Source organism: Schistocerca gregaria, chromosome X, assembly GCF_023897955.1.
Source record: "Schistocerca gregaria isolate iqSchGreg1 chromosome X, iqSchGreg1.2, whole genome shotgun sequence".
Classification (NCBI taxonomy): Eukaryota; Metazoa; Arthropoda; class Insecta; order Orthoptera; family Acrididae; genus Schistocerca; species Schistocerca gregaria.
The window spans coordinates 757,895,849-757,914,967 of NC_064931.1; the positions used below are offsets into that span (position 1 = coordinate 757,895,849).

Below are 19,119 nucleotides of genomic sequence, written 5' to 3' on the forward strand. Positions count from 1 at the left end.
TTCCCTCCTGTGTCCTACATCCAGCAAAATAGACAGTCTGGGAAAGATGAGGTATCAGATCTATTTTGTGACCACCTAAAAAGATAAAGGAGATGAAATACCCTATTTAGGGACATTCTCAGCCTCAGGATTCCTGGGATTTGCAACGTCCCTTCTGAATGTGGAAGCAGTTACATCAGTCGGTCAATCTGCACCATTTTCAACCTCTATGCAGAATATCAGTGGCATATTGAAAATCGAGAACTGGAGAAATATGCAGTTGCTGAGCATATCCTCGCAAACAAACATAAAATACTGTTTGACGAAACAAAAGCTGTGTGTATGACCCTTCTGACCAAATTTTTTCTTAATTGTGGAAGTTAAAGTTTCATATTTCTTTTTGCTGTTTTCTGTTTCCCCCCAGACTTGTCGACTAGAGACTGGATGGAATATTTCAATGTGCTTGGTGATTGTATGTATGAACAGAATTTTCTTGTTTTCTTAGTAAGCTCTTTCACTAAGCTATGATGGTGGAAATTGTTGTATGCTTTGTGCATGAATCTTCTTACAGACACCTGTTGCACATCATATACAGCTCTGTTGTCTGCAAAACATTGAAAACTGCATTTCATGGCTGCGTAAGTGAGATCTCTGTAAATGACCTCATATTTAGAAGCATGTGAATAGACATATAAGGAAATCTCAAGGGCTAGAAGGCTCTTCTGGCATGATTTGTGAAGCATATTATGTTTCATAACTTGCCTAACAGTGTGCCTACACAAGTAATAGACTACTGCTCATCATCACATACCATGCCACAATCAGGCTGATCAATTTCCTCAGGATATTTCTCCTCAATTTCACGTATAGTCTCACACATCAAGTTTGCCAAAAAAACTGGTGTCATTAGTTTCATCACTATAATTATTGATAGTTATAAAAAAACTGAGGGAGTAATGACTGCGAACAATCTAAGAGAACTGCTCAGATTGTCACCCAGGTCATTTATATAGATCAGGAACAGCGGAGGTCCCAGGACGCTTCCCTGGGGAACACATGATATCACTTCAGTTTTACTCGATGATTTGCCATCTATTACTACGAACTGCGACCTTCCTGACAGGAAATCACGAATCCAGTTGCACAACTGAGACGATACCCCATAGCTCCGCAGCTTGATTAGGAGTCGCTTGTGAGGAACGGTGTCAAAAGCTTTCCGGAAATCTAGAAATACGGAATCAACTTGAGATCCCCTGTCGATAGCGGCCATTACTTCATGCGAATAAAGAGCTAGCTGCGTTGCACAAGAGCGATGTTTTCGGAAGCCATGCTGATTACGTGTCAATAGATCGTTCCCTTCGAGGTGATTCATAATGTTTGAATACAGTATATGCTCCAAAACCCTACTGCAAACCGACGTCAATGATATAGGTCTGTAGTTAGATGGATTACTCCCAATACCCTTCTTAAACACTGGTGCGACCTGCGCAATTTTCCAATCTGTAGGTACAGATCTATCGGTGAGCGAGCAGTTGTATATGATCGCTAAGTAGGGAGCTATTGTATCAGCGTAATCTGAAAGGAACCTAATCAGTGTACAATCTGGGCCTGAAGACTTGCCCGTATCAAGCGATTTGAGTTGTTTCACAACCCCTAAGGCATCTACTTCTCAGAAACTCATGCTAGCAGCTGTTCGTGTTTCAAATTCTGGAATATTCCATTCGTCTTCCCTGGTGAAGGAATTTCGGAAAACTGCATTCAATAACTCCGCTTTAGCGGCGCAGTCGTCGGTAACAGTACCGTCGGCACTGCGCAGCGAAGGTATTTACTGCGTCTTGCCCCTTGTCTACTTTACATACGACCAGAATTTCTTCGGATTTTCTACCAAATTTGGAGACAATGTTTCGTTGTGGAACCTATTAAAGGCATCTTGCATTGAAGTCCATGCCAAATTTCGCGCGTCTGTAAATTTTAGCCAGTCTTCAGGATGTCGTGTTCTTCTGAACTTCGCATGCTTTTTTTGTTGCCTCTGCAACAGCGTTCGGAACTGTTTTGTGTACCACGGTGGATCAGTTCCATTTCTTACCAATTGATGAGGTATGAATCTTTCAATTGCTGTTGCTACTATATCTTTGAATTTGAGCCACATCTCGTCTACATTTGCATAGTCAGTTTGGAAGGAATGGAGATTGTCTCTTAGGAAGGCTTCTAGTGACACTTTATCCACTTTTTTAAATAAAATTATTTTGCGTTTGTTTCTGGTGGATTTGGAAGAAACGGTATTGAGCCTAGCTACAACGACCTTGTGATCACTAATCCCTGTATCAGTCATGATTCTGTCTATTAGCTCTGGATTGTTTGTGGCTAAGAGGTCAAGTATGTTTTCGCAACCATTTACAATTCGCGTGGGTTCGTGGACTAACTGCTTGAAATAATTTTCGGAGAAAGCATTTAGGAGAATCTCGGAAGATGTTTTCTGCCTACCACCGGTTTTGAACAAGTATTTTTGCCAACATATCGAGGGAAGGTTAAAGTTCCCACCAACTATAACCATATGAGTGGGGTATTTATTTGTTAAGAGGCTCAGATTTTCTCTGAACTGTTCCGCAACTATATCATCGGAGTCTGGGGGTCGGTAGGAGCAGCCAATTATTAACTTAGTTCGGCTGTTAAGTATAACCTCCATACGTACCAATTCGCACGGAGTATCTTCTTCGACTTCACTACAACCAATACCAATACTGACAGACACAAACACTCCACCACCAATTCTGCCTAATCTATCTTTCCTGAACACCGTTTGAGACTTCGTAAAAATTTCTGCAGAACTTATTTCAGGCTTTAGCCAGCTTTCTGTACCTATAATGATTTCAGCTTCTGTGCTTTCTATTAGCACTTGAAGCTCAGGGATTTTCCCAGCACAACTACAACAATTTACAACTACAATTCCGACTGTTCCTTGATCCAAGCACGTCTTGTATTTGTCATGCACTCTTTGAGATTGCAGCCCACCCCGTACTTTCCCGAGGCCTTCTAACCTAAAAAACCACCCAGTCCACGCCACACAGCCTCCGCTACCCGTGTAGCTGCCAGCTGAGTGTAGTGAACTCCTAACCTATTCAGCGGAACCCAAAACCCCACCACCCTATGGCGCAAGTCAAGGGATCTGCAGCCAACACGGTCGCAAAACCGTCTGAGCCTCCGATTCAGACCCTCCACCCGGCTTTGCACCAAAGGTCCGCAGTCGGTTCTGTTAACGATGCTGCAGATGGTGAGCTCTGCCTTCATCTCGTAAGCAAGACCGGCAACCTTCACCATATCAGATAGCCGCTGGAATCCAGAGAGAATTTCCTCAGATCCAAAGCGACACACGTCATTAGTGTCGACATGTGCCACCACCTGCAGCTGGCTGCACCCTGTGCTCTTCATGGCATCCGGAAGGACCCTTTTCACATCAGGAATGACTCCACCCGGAATGCACACGGAGTGCACACTGGATTTCTTCCCCTCCTTAGCTGCCATATCCCTAACGGGCCCCATAACGTGCCTAACATTGGAGATCCCAGCTACCAATAAGCCCACCCTCTGTGATTGCCCGGACTTTGAAGGCTAAGAATCATCCTCTGAAACAGGGCAGGCAGCTGCATCTGGATCAGCCAGAGACAGTGCCTGAAACCTGTTTGTCAGACACACCGGGGAGGGGCCCATGATGGGCATAACAGTTCTTAAAGTGAAGCATGGAACAATGAAACATCAGACTACATAAAAATAATGGACAACAATGTTTTCATTCATAGAGCAATACACACAAACGAGAATATTTTGGTGTGTTTTGTCATGTCCACACTTGTTTTGTATTTGTCTGAGTCTTCTCACCTGAGAACTAGATACACACACTTTTGGCTGTAAGCTCCACAACAACCAGTGATCAATTTTAATGGGATGATTCACAACTATTCATAAGAAATGACAAGACTCTAAAAGTATTGTTAAATCGTGTACTTATGACATTTCTGAGCAGCTTGGAACTGACAAATGTGCAGAACTCTGTGCACTTAGAGAGAATCTTGTGGAGGCAGAACACATTTGCTTAGATAAAATTTAATAAAATTGTGAAGAAAAAAAGCAATGCCATTATGAAAAAAGCCCTGGATTGAAACTCTCAAGCCTGTAGGAAATAATGCTGGAATCAGAAAGGCAGCAATCAAATTACCACAAAACAATCTTTGGCATTTATAGGGGTCAATATGACATAAAAAATAAAATTTTTGGATATGTTTATGCATCACTTGTACTGTTCCTACACTTTAAAAGACAATAAAAAAAATACTCCAAAAGGCAAAAGCAAGCAGAAAGTTGTAAACAAACTTTCCAGAAATGAAATAAAGAGACAGCTTTAGATGCTACACATGTAGATAATCAAATGATGATTCAGTTCATTTGTTCTAGTCCTGTCTTAGCACCACTCATTCCCACCTTTCCTCATTCATCTTGACATCAATTGCTACTTTTTATTTCTTTTTTATGTGGTTTCTGTCACCTTTGTCCTTTCTTTTTACAGATGTGAAGATAAATTCATCACTATATATCCTGCAGATGTAGTTTTGTTTGAAGGAATCCTTGTATTTTATTTTCCTGAAATTCGAGAATTATTTCACATGAAATTGTTTGTTGACACGGACTCGGACACTAGATTGGCTCGTAGAGGTGAGTAGCTGATTAAAATGTAATATAGTTGCACATGCATGTGGGGTCCCGAGATTTACTCTTCTGAAATTTTTATTTCTGATATGGCTTCATCTTTGAAAAATTACATACAAGTATGAATGAAATTTTCACCCTGCAACATAGTGTGCACTGATTTTGAAACTTCCTGGCAGATTAAAACTGTGTGCCAAGCTGAGACTCTAACTCGAGACCTTTGCCTTTCGTGGACAAGTGCTCTACCAGTTGAGCTACGCAAGTACGACTCATGACCCGTCCTCACAATTTTACATCCGCCAGTACCTCGTCTCCTACCTTCCAAACTTCACAGCACTACTGGAAGAAAGGATATTGCTGAGATATGGCTTAGCCACAGCCTGGGGGATGTTTCCAGAATGAAATTTTCACTCTGCAGCAGTGAGTGCGCTGATTTTGAAACTTCCTGGCAGATTACAAGGCAGGAGATGAGGTACTAGCGGAAGTAAAATTGTGAGAACGGGTCGTGAGTCGTACTTGGGTAGCTCAGTTGGTAGAGCACTTGCCCGCGAAAGGCAAAGATCCCGAGTTCGAGTCTCGGTCCGGCACACAGTTTTAATCTGTCAGGAAGTTTCTACATACAAGTAGGAAAGTTGATATTAAATACTGTGTCTACTTTCCTGTTTATTCCCTGATTGTTTCTTACACTTATATCTAGTTTCTCTTAGTTTGTTTCACACTGTATTTTTTACAGTCTTTTTCCCTATCAGTTTTTCAGTTGCAAACAATAAAGTGACATAAGTGCTTAAATGATTTATTGTACAGGATAGTGGAAAATTTATTATATTTTTTATTGCTTCTCTCCATCCATCCCTTCTAAGTTTCTGCAGTATTAAGTTTCCTCTTATTTTAAACTGTTTTCTGTTTCTGCTCTGATTGTGTAAATCATATAATTTTTTTCCGATATAACAACCATGATTTCGCATTTTTTGTAGATATGCGTTGTCAACTGGTGTACCTGGTCCACATTTATGACTTGTATTAATTGTTTATTATTTGTCAGTTCTGCTTGTTGATGTGTCTACTTGTGCCTAACTGTTCATTCAGATGATTCTGAATGTGTCATCCATTTTGATCTATAATTTGTTGTGCTATGACCTATTTTATTTACTCATGGTAGATTCACCGAGCAAGGTGCATTTACGGTAAAATACTACACGGCATTTGAAAGGACCAGAGTACAAATTCTAGTCCGACCGTCCAGAATTTGGTTTGTTTTCAACAGTTTCCTTATATCACTTTGTCTTAGTGACCATTTCGTCATTGAGGTGTTAAAGCACAATATCTTTGTCTTCGAAAGAGAGTGGAAATCATAGTGTCTCATTTACTCAGTCGTGCTGTGCATCTGTGGATTCATGTAAATTGCTGCATCATAAACCAGTCTTTCTTGACGCAAATGAAATATATTTGTTCATTCACTGTAATAGTGTTTCTGAATTGTCACAAGGAATTTTAGGCACTAAATCTTTTGTGCTATTTGTACTGTACATTGGCTTCCTTCAGTAATGCTTGTATGAAAATTTGTTAATGCACTGTTTGTTGCACGTTCACCAAATTATAAGATCTGTTTCTCCCAGATAGTGTTTCCATCCATATTTACACCAAAAAATGTGAAGTCTTAGTCATATTAACATTAATAATTGATATTAGACAATTTGGTGTGCCGCACCCCACCCAAAACAAAAAAGAGGGAGTCAATTTACAGCGAACAACTTAATAAGTTTTTGAAAAACATTATCACTTTAACAACAATGTTGGTTTTTCTGCCTCTTAACGCAGTCACTCATAACACTTGGCATCTCAGCAAGTACCACCTATACTTTATGTGCTTGAAGATCGTATACAAAAAATAAAGGGTGGGCCAAACGTTGAACCTTGTGGGACTGTATACATTCATTGTAATATTCTTGCCTTTGTTCATTGTTTAACTTATTCAGCACCAATTCTTATATACTTACTTTAATCTTGATTACCTGTTAAACATTGCGACCATAAAAATTTTAGATTTTTAGACTATTATCATGAGCTATACAATCAAATGCTTTGGACAGCTGACAGAACATACCACCTGATGATATTTGGGTGTTTCATGTTTGATAGTTTGTGAGTAAGTGTATAAACGGATGGTCTTTTCAATCCATTGCACCTCTGGAACTCAATTTGTTATATAGTATGGAGACTGTTTCTCTTTACATGTAACTCTACTCTTGAGTAGATCACTTTCTTGAATAAGCTGGATAATATGTCTGCAAGGAAATTGAATGATAATTTTTAGATATTACTCATTAATTTTTCTTAATATTTTTAAAAAAAGAAAAACAGTAACTTTATTAAATAAGAAACAGTACATTTGTTAATCTGTCAGCAATAATTCTGTGTTGGCAATTCACCACATGTATCACTAAGAGCATGAATTATGAGAATATTGAAAATACGCTTCTCGGGTTTGTCGCACTCTGCAGCAGTGACAGCAGAAACCATCACCACCTGAAGCTGTCGAGTAGTTGCGTCGATGAAAGATTGTGCAATTTACACAATATGATCTGGCAGCCTACCTGAGAAGTGTATTTGCAGCAGATCTGTCGGGGAAAGCTTGGAAAGTGACAATGACAGTATTGTTCAAAGATCCGTCAGTCCCATGTGACATTTTATCATTTAGAACTGTTAAAAATCTAGTTTCACTGAAGAATGTCTGTGTTACTCAGTTACTTACAAATTTTGTGAAATGACATTTTCAGTACATTTCCTTGCCTTTTCTCTTGAACTATTTGATCTTGTATATGCTCCTACACATAGAAAACTGCTGTTAATGGCACTTTATCTTTTGTGTTTGATGTTTGTTCTGGATCTCATTTTCCAGTACTTCACAGGATTTTAATGTTCTTTTAAACACATTCTTTGTTGTCATCATATGTATGATAACTTTTCATAATATTTACAGTTTTAGTAACAAGCATGTAATATAGGCTCTAAATGTGCCCTGCCACTAATAAAAATTCCCCTTTCTGTTTGCAATGTATTTTAATCCTTTTAGTTTGCATGATTTTTTCACTCCTTTCATTTATTGTGTAATTTGTGTGTGTGTTTTTTATGTGACTTATAAAAACTGACACACAATTATAATGAAATGTATTGAGTCCACTTAATTTCAGATAGGCTTGTCTTTCCTGATATACCACATACCATTTTACTGCATGTATCTTATTCTTGAAACACTGTATGCAGGTATCAGCAATAAGATTCACTGTTTTTGCCTTGATATGTCTTAGTTACCTGGTGCTACAGTCTACATTTTCAGTAGTTGTCTGTCATGGTCAGATGGTGTACTAACAACGAGGTAAACATTATTGTTCTTTTTCCTTCTTAGCCTGAACACTGTATATGGGAGTGTTATAAACAAGAACTCTGCTTTCTTTTTGTACACTAGTTTCAAGAGTCACAGTTGCCATAATATTTTTACTGTCAAATAACAGTGACAGCAATTTTTTTTCTTCAGAATCTCTTAATGAATTTACATTGAAATGACCACAAACTGTTAACCACTTTCTCTTGTCTGACAATTAGCTCAATGATGAATTTATGTTTATCATAAATAGCCCCTAATTTCTTAGTAATTATCTTTACACTATTGCAGTTACTGTGAAACTACACACTTGGAACCTATAGTATCTGATTATTTTTTAGTGAATAGAAAACTCGCTTCCAGAAAACAGTTTGGAACAATATTTTTTAGTTTGACATGAAAATATTTTCTGTAGTGTTTTGGAGAGGTCTTGATCAGTTATGATACTGGTATACCACTTTCATTAACAGTTAATTGAAACTGATTCACGGGAATGAAATGGAGTCAATGGGAATGAAATTGGTGAGAATACAATGACATAAAATGATTTTTTTTTTTTAGTGAAAACTCCTGCTATGTAATGAACATCATGCATGACAAATGAACATTTGTACGTGACAGGGACTCAAATCCAAATTTCCTGCTATTCTTGAGTTGTCACCATAACTATTTGCTATTTAAGCACAGATCCAGGCATCACACAAATTTTCATTGTCATTGATGTTTCCTTCTATTATGGTTGAACATTGCACTACAGCCAGACATTTTGGGAGAGCATGTGGATGTAATGTTCAAAAGTAACAGAAGGAAACATCAGTGACCATGAAAATCGGAGTGTATTGTTGGAGGCGTGTGTAGATAGCCCCACAGTTAAGGAAATTGCTCTCAGAAAGTGAGAAACCTTTGTTTAAGATTCAGTCTAACACAAAATTTCATTTGTTATGACATGTTCTTTAGTTGTAGGATGCTAAATGTGATCTTCCATGATGGTGACACTCCTAGCATGGATGTTCTAAAAAAGAATTGTCTCCTGCTGCACCATGGTGCAAAAAATTGAAAGCAAAATAGGATCTTGAAGGTCTTGTATGGTCTTGGATACTGGTCAGTGGAAATGTAGCTTGCAGGTGAGCAGCTTATTTCTCATTTGATATTGGTACATTTGTTATGGTGCAGGATCAATTTTTATCATTCACAAGTGTTAATCTCCTATATCATTCCATATCTCGGATGGTGGGTCTTGAGACTTGTCATTGTTTATTTAAAAAGAAGCTGATACATTGTTTTGAGAGATGGATGTGGGTAGAGGTTTATGTTGTTATCCCATACAGACAGAAATCGTGCAATTTGTAGGTCAGTGGAGGTATGTTGATTGTCATGTTAGTCAAATTAATGTAGAGCATTTTTAGCTGCTTGAGCAGAGTTATTAGGAAAATACTGTCACATTCAGGTCCCAATGTTTGCTAGATTGAGTGAATGGGGCCATCTAAAATGATTTCAGACACCTTACCATTTTGTAGATAGTTTTTGTCGTTAACTCTTTCTTCAACTTTGGAAATAGTTTGTAAATTCAAAAACTACCAAGCTGCCACACAATTTGGGCCCACGTTACACTGTAGGTCTGGCTGCACATGTCAACTCAAACATCAGAGGACGGCAAAGGCATGCCACAGGCCAAGCCTAGGAAAGCAGTGTGGTGTTCAAACCAATGATCATCGCGAGAACAGCTTTAATTATATCTTACCAGTTGCTTCTGCATTTCCTATGGTAACAATGATATGGTGGACCAAAGCCTTATAAAACCACCACCATACTCGGTAGTTGTGAGAAGACAATCTATAATCTAGATTATTCATGTCCAGTTGTGGTCTTTGTGTAGAAACACATCCTGCAGTAGATAACTTTGTAAAATTCAACTTGAACCGCTTTGTTTTTTTGTCAATTGTTAAATCAAGTTTTATTTGGATCCACTTCTTTCCACTTATCTGGTGCATTATTAAGGTTGCCAATAGCGGTTACTTAATGTATCTGACACATCTTTACTGCCTAGTGAGTGCACAGCTGTTTGTCATCATAGAAATAGTGCAGCCCTTGATGGAGGGTGGGCAACATGTTCACTTTTTGGAGACATTGTTGATGTGGGCAGAAATATCAGTGTACCCTTTAAATGATTATAAGTTGTCCGCATGAATGTAGTACTTCCAGCCTTAAATTATGCAATAAATAGTGTGCTGTAGTATGTCAGAAGTCTATAGTTACTTAAAGCCCTCCAGTACGTACAGGGTGTACCTATGGCTCACGGGAAGGACTGCCGACACCCTCACCCTCCTCTAGCAGTATTTGCAGCTTGTATGTTTAATTCCCATCACTGCCATTGGTTATGATTCATCAACTGAGCTGTATTAGGAATTTTTGTTTGTGCTTTTCTGCTTGCACTCTTTCAAGTTGCAGAAGTTTATTTTTCTTTCACTGTCGTGTATGGCAGACACAATTTTCCCATGAACTCGGTACATTGTCATTACACTAGATCTACCAGCTCTCGGTACCATAGAAATTGCACCAACTGACTGTTTGCTGTTAACAGAAATCTGTAAGGTCTTACATGAAAGTTGATATACTCTGCATTGTAATGAGCTCAGATGTTACAGTACAAATGGAAAAGAATGCTTTGCAAATAAATCAGATCACAAGGTCTGGGTGTCAGGTGTTTGTATCAGGCTGTTCATATTATTTGCCTGTTCCCAGCATGCAGTATATGAACCAAATATAACAGGCTGACCACCTGTGTGGATTTTGTCAAAAGTCATTTGCATCTGAAGCTGCTTGGCGAATTGGAACTGTGTGCCAGATCTGGATTGGAACCCAAAACCTTATTGACTAAGCTATCTGGACATGATTTAGGACCCATCCTCAGAGCTGCACTTCTTCCTGTACCTCTGTTCTACTTTCCAAAGCCCACAGAAGTTTCCTCGCATATCTTATAAGACAAGCACTCCTAGAGTAAAGGATGTCACAACCAGGGGGATTGTTTCCAGAATGAATCTTTCATTATGCAGTGGCATGTGCACTGTTTTGACTCTTGCTAGAAGATTAAAACTGTGTGCTGAACTGTGGCTTGAACCTGAAACCCTGCCTTCTGCTGACAATACTCTTACCAACTGAGCTATTGAGACCCAGCTCACTGATCAATCTCACAATTTCACTGCTGTACGTGATGAAATATTTGTACGTGCAAGTCCAACAAAAGGGACATAACTTTAATAGATACTCCCACATGTACTTGAATTATAATTAAAGTGGAACCCTCAATTTAATTTGAACACAGTATAGGTCAGTCTGACGTGTTGAAATAAGTGAGAACTTGGAAAACCTGATTATAAGCAAGTCAATGGGAAACTAGTGGAGATCTTTTTTTCATCTAGTGCACCAAAATAACCGTAACTATATTATACTTAATATCCTGGCATGGGAGGATACAGAAGCATCAGAGAATTTGAATTATGTTAAACTTATTCAGGATTTTATGTTCGTTATTATATTTTGCAGATTCTGTTTCCACTTTGATGCATAATGCCACACTTTGTGTATGGTATTATCTCAATAGATAAGCAAACATGATTGTATATGAAAGTACAGCATGACAGTGTGAATTAAACTATTCGGTACATTGCAAATTTGCAAATAAGTCAGGGCAACTGATTTAAAGTGAGTGAGTATCGAGTATACTGCTGTACGGTTAACAAAATTTGGCAGACTGAGTAAACAGAAATCAAATTGTACTAAAATATATAAATTTGAGTTGTGGGAAAGGGAAACTGGTAAACTTTTAAGTGTGATAAGTATTTAGCATTGAAGTATTTAAATAATAATTGTATTATTATAAATTTTAATTTACTATTGCATTTAGATAAGTAAAATTCTTAATTTCACAAATGTTGTGAAAGAATCATTGACCGTGGAATAAGAAATTTCACATCTAAAATTTGAAATAGTATTTACAAAATGCAATTTTCTATACAAGAAATGTTGGTAGTGTTCTCCACCAGTCTGTTAACATACCTGTGTCCAGTACTGCATATTTTTGAATTACTTTTGTTGTTAATTGTGTGTGTACTGTGGTAATGACTGTTTGCAGATTTCCTAATGTTTGAGAATATTGTCTAACATTTTCTCATTAAAGCACTATTGACTTGTATCCTAATTTTCTCATTGTGTGCATGCCTTATCTTTGACTCATGAAAGTAATTGATGCCTCAGATATTTGATTTCTGACTTACAGTGTATCTCGAATATATGTTCTACATGTCGTTAGTGATGAAGATTACATCACTAATCTCCTCCCCATTGCCATGAAGAAAGTTGTTAACTGAGTTGTAATCAGTGTGAGCCAAATGACGTACCACTTTCTAATATTGCACTGCATACATTTCCTTTCAGAGATAAGTCTTACAGATTTTTTGACTTCCTCAGTATCATGTTGTTGACTGCCAGCACTTTTTCTCCTGACCTGGATGGTCAAACTGTTCAGTGAGTGTCGACTTCATTGATGGTTTCATAAAATTTTCCTATTTACATTTACATTTTGTATTTACATTATTTACATGCAGTACCTGTGAATTTCCTTTTGTAATAGAACTTGTGCCCCTCCAAGGCAGTTTATTCAAAAAATGGCTCTGAACACTATGGGACATAACATCTTAGGTCATCAGTCCCCTAGAACTTAGAACTACTTAAACCTAACTAACCTTAGGACATCACACACATCCATGCCCGAGACAGGATTCGAACCTGCGACCATAGCAGTCCCACGGTTCCAGACTGAAGCGCCTAGAACCGCACGGCCACCACGGCCGGCAAGGCAGTTTATTGCACAGACTCTCAGCTCCTTCCTGACATCGCATGTGCATCCCTGTAGTTGGTCAGTTGAGACATATGGGCAGGAAATTCTGTTCTAAGTAATGACATCTGTGACTATTTTTGGTAGCTAGACAAGCGAAAGACTTTGCTTGAACTGTGATTCACAGAATTATTGTATATGAAAGTACAGCACGACAGTGTGAATTAAACTATTCGGTGCATTGCAAATTTGCAAATAAGTCAGGGCAACTGGTTTAAAGCGAGTGAGTAATGAAATAAGAATTGGGGTGTCCATACTTCACTGAGAAGTTTTTTTTTGACCTAATTACTGATGTTCGTCATAGCTAATACTTGTTTCAAGAATCATAAAAGGTTTTATACATGGAAGAATCCTGGAGATACTAAAAGGTATCAGATAGATTACATAATGGTAAGACAGAGGTTTAGGAATCAAGTTTTAAATTGTAAGACATTTCCAGGGGCAGATGTGGAGTCTGACCACAATCTATTGGTTATGAACTGTAGATTAAAACTGAAGAAACTACAAAAAGGTGCTAAATTAAGGAGATGGGACCTGGATAGACTGAAAGAACCATAGGTTGTAGAGTGTTTCAGGGAGAGCATAAGGGAACAATTGACAGGAATAGGGAAAGAAATACAGTAGAAGAAGAATGGGTAGCTTTGAGGGATGAAGTCGTGAAGGCAGCAGACGATCAAGTAGGTTAAAAGACGAGGCCTAATAGAAATCCTTGGATAACAGAAGAAATATTGAATTTAATTGATGAAAGGAAAAAATATAAAAACGCAGTAAACAAAGCAGGCAAAAAAGGAATACAAACGTCTCAAAAATGAGATCGACAGGAAGTGCAAAATGGCTAAGCAGGGATGGCTAGAAGACAAATGTAACAATGTAGAGGCTTATCTCACTAGGGGTAAGATAGATACTGCCTACAGGAAAATTAGAGAGACCTTTGGAGATAAGAGAACCACTTGTATGAATATCAAGAGCTCAGATGGAAAACCAGTTCTAAGCAAAGAAGGGAAGGTGGAAAGATGGAAGGAGTAGGTATACATTGGCAATGTACTTGAGGACAATATTATGGAAATGGAAGAGGATGTAGATGAAGATGAAATGGGAGATATGATACTGCGTGAAGAGTTTGACAGAGCACTGAAAGACCTGAGTCGAAATAAGGCCCCCGGAGTAGACAACATTCCATTAGAACTACTGACGGCCTTGGGAGAGCCAGTCATGACAAAACTCTACCTTCTGGTGAGTAAGATGCATGAGACAGGCGAAATACCCTCAGACTTCAGGAAGAATATAATAATTCCAATCCCAAAGAAAGCAGGTGTTGACAGATGTGAAAATTACTGAACTATCAGTTCAATAAGTCACGGCTGCAAAATACTAACACGAATTCTTAGAGACAAATGGAAAAACTGGTAGAAGCGGACCTCGGGGAAGATCAGTTTGGATTCCGTAGAAATGTTGGAACACGTGCGGCAATACTAACCTTAAGACTTATCTTAGAAGAAAGATTAAGAAAAGCAAACCTACGTTTCTAGCATTTGTAGAATTAGAGAAAGCTTTTGACAATATTAACTGGAATACTCTCTTTCAAATTCTGAAGGTGGCAGGGGTAAAATACAGGGAGCGTAAGGCTATTTACAATTTGTACAGAAACCAGATGGCAGTAATAAGAGTCGAGGGACATGAAAGGGAAGCTGTGGTTGGGAAGCGAGTGAGACAGGGTTGTAGCCTATCCCCAATGTTATTCAATCTGTATATTGAACAAGCAGCAAAGGAAACAAAAGAAAAATTCGGAGTAGGTATTAAAATTCATGGAGAAGAAATAAAAACTTTGAGGTTCGCCGATGACATTGTAATTCTGTCAGAGACAGCAAAGGACTTGGAAGAGCAGTTGAACGAAATGGACAGTGTCTTGAAAGGAGGATATAAGATGAACATCAACAAAAGCAAAACAAGGATAATGGAATGCAGTCAAGTTAAGTCGGGTGATGCTGAGAGAATTAGATTAGGAAATGAGACACTTAAAGTAGTAAAGGAGTTTTGCTATTTAGGGAGTAAAATAACTGATGATGGTCGAAGTAGAGAGGATATAAAATGTAGACTGGCAATGGCAAGGAAATCGTTTCTGAAGAAGAGAAATTTGTTAACATCAAGTATGTATTTAAGTGTGAGAAAGTCGTTTCTGAAAGTATTTGTATGGAGTGTAGCCTTGTATGGAAGTGAAACATGGACAATAACTAGTTTGGACGAGAAGAGAATAGAAGCTTTCGAAATGTGGTGCTACAGAAGAATGCTGAAGATTAGATGGGTAGATCACATAGCTAATGAGGAGGTATTGAATAGAATTGGGGAGAAGAGGAGTTTGTGGCACAACTTGACTAGCAGAAGGGACTGGTTGGTAGGACATGTTTTGAGGCATCAAGGGATTACAAATTTAGCATTGGAGGGCAGCGTGGAGGGTAAAACTCGTCGAGGGAGACAAAGAGATGAATACACTAAGCAGATTCAGAAGGATGTAGGTTGCAGTAAGTACTGGGAGATGAAGCAGCTTGCACCGGATAGAGTAGCATGGAGAGCTGCATCAAACCAGTCTCAGGACTGAAGATCACAACAACAACATACTGATGTTCAGGGAAATTATCACAGTCAAACAGTAACCTTTAATTTTGTTGCCCTTGTCCACATAGGAAGGACATAAAAAAAAAACCACATCATTCCATTCCTAAATTTTCTCTGCTCTGCAGTTACTTTCAGGAATCTTGTTTTAGCACAGTCACAGGTGTCTTGCTCAAGAATGTGTGTATACTTTTCTTGATTTGGTAATGCTTTATTGACAGTTGACCGTGTTTTATACTTCACATAAGATCAAAAGAAACAGTACGGAAGCAAAAGGCTGTAATCATTTTTGGAAGCTGCCATATTCAAAGCTTACAAAACCAGATTTTTGTTGCTTTTCATATGATGTCACTAAATTAGTGCAGGACAATGGTAGCATCTTCATCACCTATTCTTAACAAAACTGGTGTAGTGTATTCGCTCCCCCCCCCCCCCCCCCCCCCCTTTTCCTCTAAAGACATTCAGGTAAGCAATTGTTGCAGTAGTTATGGGCCACAAAGAACCTGTTAGTCAGTTGTCACCCAGCCGGGGGATGGAAGGGGGGGGGGGACATGCAAACTGAGGTGGTCAGTATGTCTCATTCACCCATAACTTGTGGAAGATAAGAGGAAAATAGCTATAAAATAAACAAATGAGGCTGATGTCTGTGGCAAGCAACCTAGTCATCTGTATTCTGATGCTACAGAGTTGAACTGTTTTTGAGGACAATATTTTCAGAGTAAATGGTTATCAAGGTGTGAATGTCAATGCAAATAGGTTTCCAGTGTTCCATGCTGCAAAATGTGTCTGAAAAATTATCTTAGAGAGAACACTGATAATTATTTTTCTCCCCATTGTGTTGCATTAATGATGTCATACAGATATGAGAGAAATGGAGTAAATTAGAGCTGGAGGTAGCTTGTTTCTGGCTGGCAATATATAAAATCATTTCATTTTTAGATTGGCTTATTTCACAAAATTATGCCATTGGTAGTGAAGATAAGTTCGTTAGAACATAACTGTATTAAATCACTATTTGATACACATGGAAACTAATTTTCTTTGTATTGCTTATATTAATCATTACTGTTTATTACATAATAAAACTTTTATGTACATAATATTTTTTTACAGTGCCAAGAGACATAAATGAAAGAGGAAGAGATTTGGAACAGGTGTTGAATCAGTACATGAATTTCGTGAAACCTGCATTTGAAGAATTTTGTTCCCCTGTAAGCAAAAAAAAATTCTATTTTTGTGTTCATTCATTGATACACTTGATACATTCCATTCAGCTAATTCATCTTAGTCAGATACTTATGCGTGGGGTGTGTGTGTGTGTGTGTGTGTGTGTGTGTGTGTGTGTGTGTGTGTTTGTGTGTGTTTGTGTGTGTGTGTGTGTGTGTGTGTGTGTGTGTGTGTGTGGACACTGAATACTGCTGGAAATTAATACATGGTTTGTAAAGAATGAAATAAAGCTCTCTTTTTGGAGTTTTATTGCATTTCATGTAATGTTCTAAGTGAATTCCATCATATTTGCCATATTATTTATCATTCACAGTGAAGTCGGGCTGGTTAGTTCAGTGAAGTGACCATCCTGTCTCCTATAGCCCAATTATTCTCTCCCTCTCTCCCTCTCTCCCTCTCTCCCCCTCTCCCCCTCTCCCCCTCTCCCCCTCTCCCCCTCTCCCCCTCTCCCCCTCTCCCCCTCTCCCCCTCTCCCCCTCTCCCCCTCTCCCCCTCTCCCCCTCTCCCCCTCTCCCCCTCTCCCCCTCTCCCCCTCTCCCCCTCTCCCCCTCTCCCCCTCTCCCCCTCTCCCCCTCTCCCCCTCTCCCCCTCTCTGTTTCCTCTTTTCAATCTGCCTTCCCCTTCATTTCTGCATGCATAATACATATCACATCCTTCATAATCTGCCTAAAGTCAGTTAACATGGTGAATTGATATACTTGTGAAACCCAGCATGCTCTTTTCATTTGCAAGAACCAGAGGGCAGTAGATAATGGCACTCAGGTGCATGCTTTACTCCTTAACTTCCAGAATGTCTTCAGTACAAAGTAATAAAAGTGTATTGCAGTTTCAAGTACTTTGGCTTGTGTTCTTTCTTAGAGGTATCTTTCTAGACGAGGCTCTTGAATTTTTTTAAAACCTTATACAGGTGTTAAATCTTCATAGCTTTTACAGCCAGTTACTAATTTTTTAGCCCATTTGCGTATTGTTGATTAGGCATTTGTTCCTTTTCTAAACACATTTTCCATTTAGTTTTAATTCTAAGATACCTTTATTGGAAAAAGGGTCAATAATGTGTACTGCTTAAATGAAAGTGTGTTATATGAATGCAGCATCAAGTTGCATTCACAGTGTGAGGTGCTCTAGAGCAGAATAGTATGCTCCATTCTAAAAATATTTTCATGAATGTGATTATGCCAATATTGTAATGGTAACTGACTTGATCAAATTCGAGCAACACAAATATATTAAATTGTTGAACCATTTCAGCAAACTGATACTTGAGGAATAGTATTGGTCAAATTCTTCATTTGTTGTACATGGTATCAACAGCTGCTGTATAAATTGTTCCCTAATACTGGTACCATGTATGAAACTACTGAAATGCATTTTTTGTCACATTACATATTTCATTTTATTAAGTTAAAACACTGCCAGTGGAAGGATTCTCTCCTCCATTTCTTACTTATGGTGAGGATACTATGTCTGTATGGATGTTTCAGTAGATTTTTTCACTTTCCGCCCTAGTGCCGTACATGAGAAGTTAAAGAAAATGGGAAAGCAGGCCGGTGAACAGCTAAACACTACAGAGCTGACAATGAAATTCAGTAGTAAAGTAATATTTTTCGGGTGACCAGTAAAGTATCATTGGTAGCTGGGAGTGTGGGGAAGGACCTTCTTCCTGCTCCTCGCCCCATGCAGATATTCTTCTGATTGCCTACTGTGGGTGTGCTACAAAAATACTTCATACACATTACCCTTTCAGATGTTAAATTATTAGATTTTCTACCACAGAAAGAGGTGGTTTTCTCCTTGTTGACTTACTTTTCTGTAAACTTGAAAGAGAGTTGCTGACAAATATTGCTTTGTAGTATTTTTTTAAGCTAATTAAGCATCTGGTTTGGCAGGTGGCATGTTAAAACTATTTGCTAGGTGAGGTGTAGAACCACATTTGATTCCCAATTTAGAACCCCATTTTAACTGATCTCAAATGATAAACACAGAATATACTCTAAGACCGAAATAATCTCTTCTTAATAATGCAACTGTTTTCAACTTGCACATGTTAACTTTAATACACTTGTATGTTTATTATTCTCATGAATGTACTTTTATCTTTTTCAGACAAAGAAGTATGCAGATGTCATTATCCCCCGTGGAGCTGATAACACTGGTAAGTACTTTGTAATTTTTTATAAAATAATTCATTTTATTAAATTTTTACTTTTACAAAGCAGGAATTAAATTATTGTAGTGAGCTGTGTTCCTGTAGTTAATACTTATTTGTGCTTTTCTATTTATGATTTTTAATGGATAATGGTACTCATTTAAAATTACCACTTCTTTT

The 19,119-nt window shown here is 38.3% G+C and overlaps 1 protein-coding gene across 5 annotated transcripts in view; it reads left to right on the forward strand.

The window, feature by feature from the left end:
• Nucleotides 1-19,119, forward strand: part of LOC126297818 (uridine-cytidine kinase-like) — a 119,063-nt gene that overhangs the window by 26,803 nt on the left and 73,141 nt on the right. For all 5 annotated transcript variants that reach the window (XM_049989048.1, XM_049989049.1, XM_049989051.1 and 2 more), the window contains 3 exons: nt 4,541-4,686; nt 16,680-16,777; nt 18,897-18,945. In XM_049989048.1, coding sequence (XP_049845005.1) covers nt 4,541-4,686; nt 16,680-16,777; nt 18,897-18,945 — 293 coding nt within the window. The remainder of the gene's footprint in view (nt 1-4,540; nt 4,687-16,679; nt 16,778-18,896; nt 18,946-19,119) is intronic.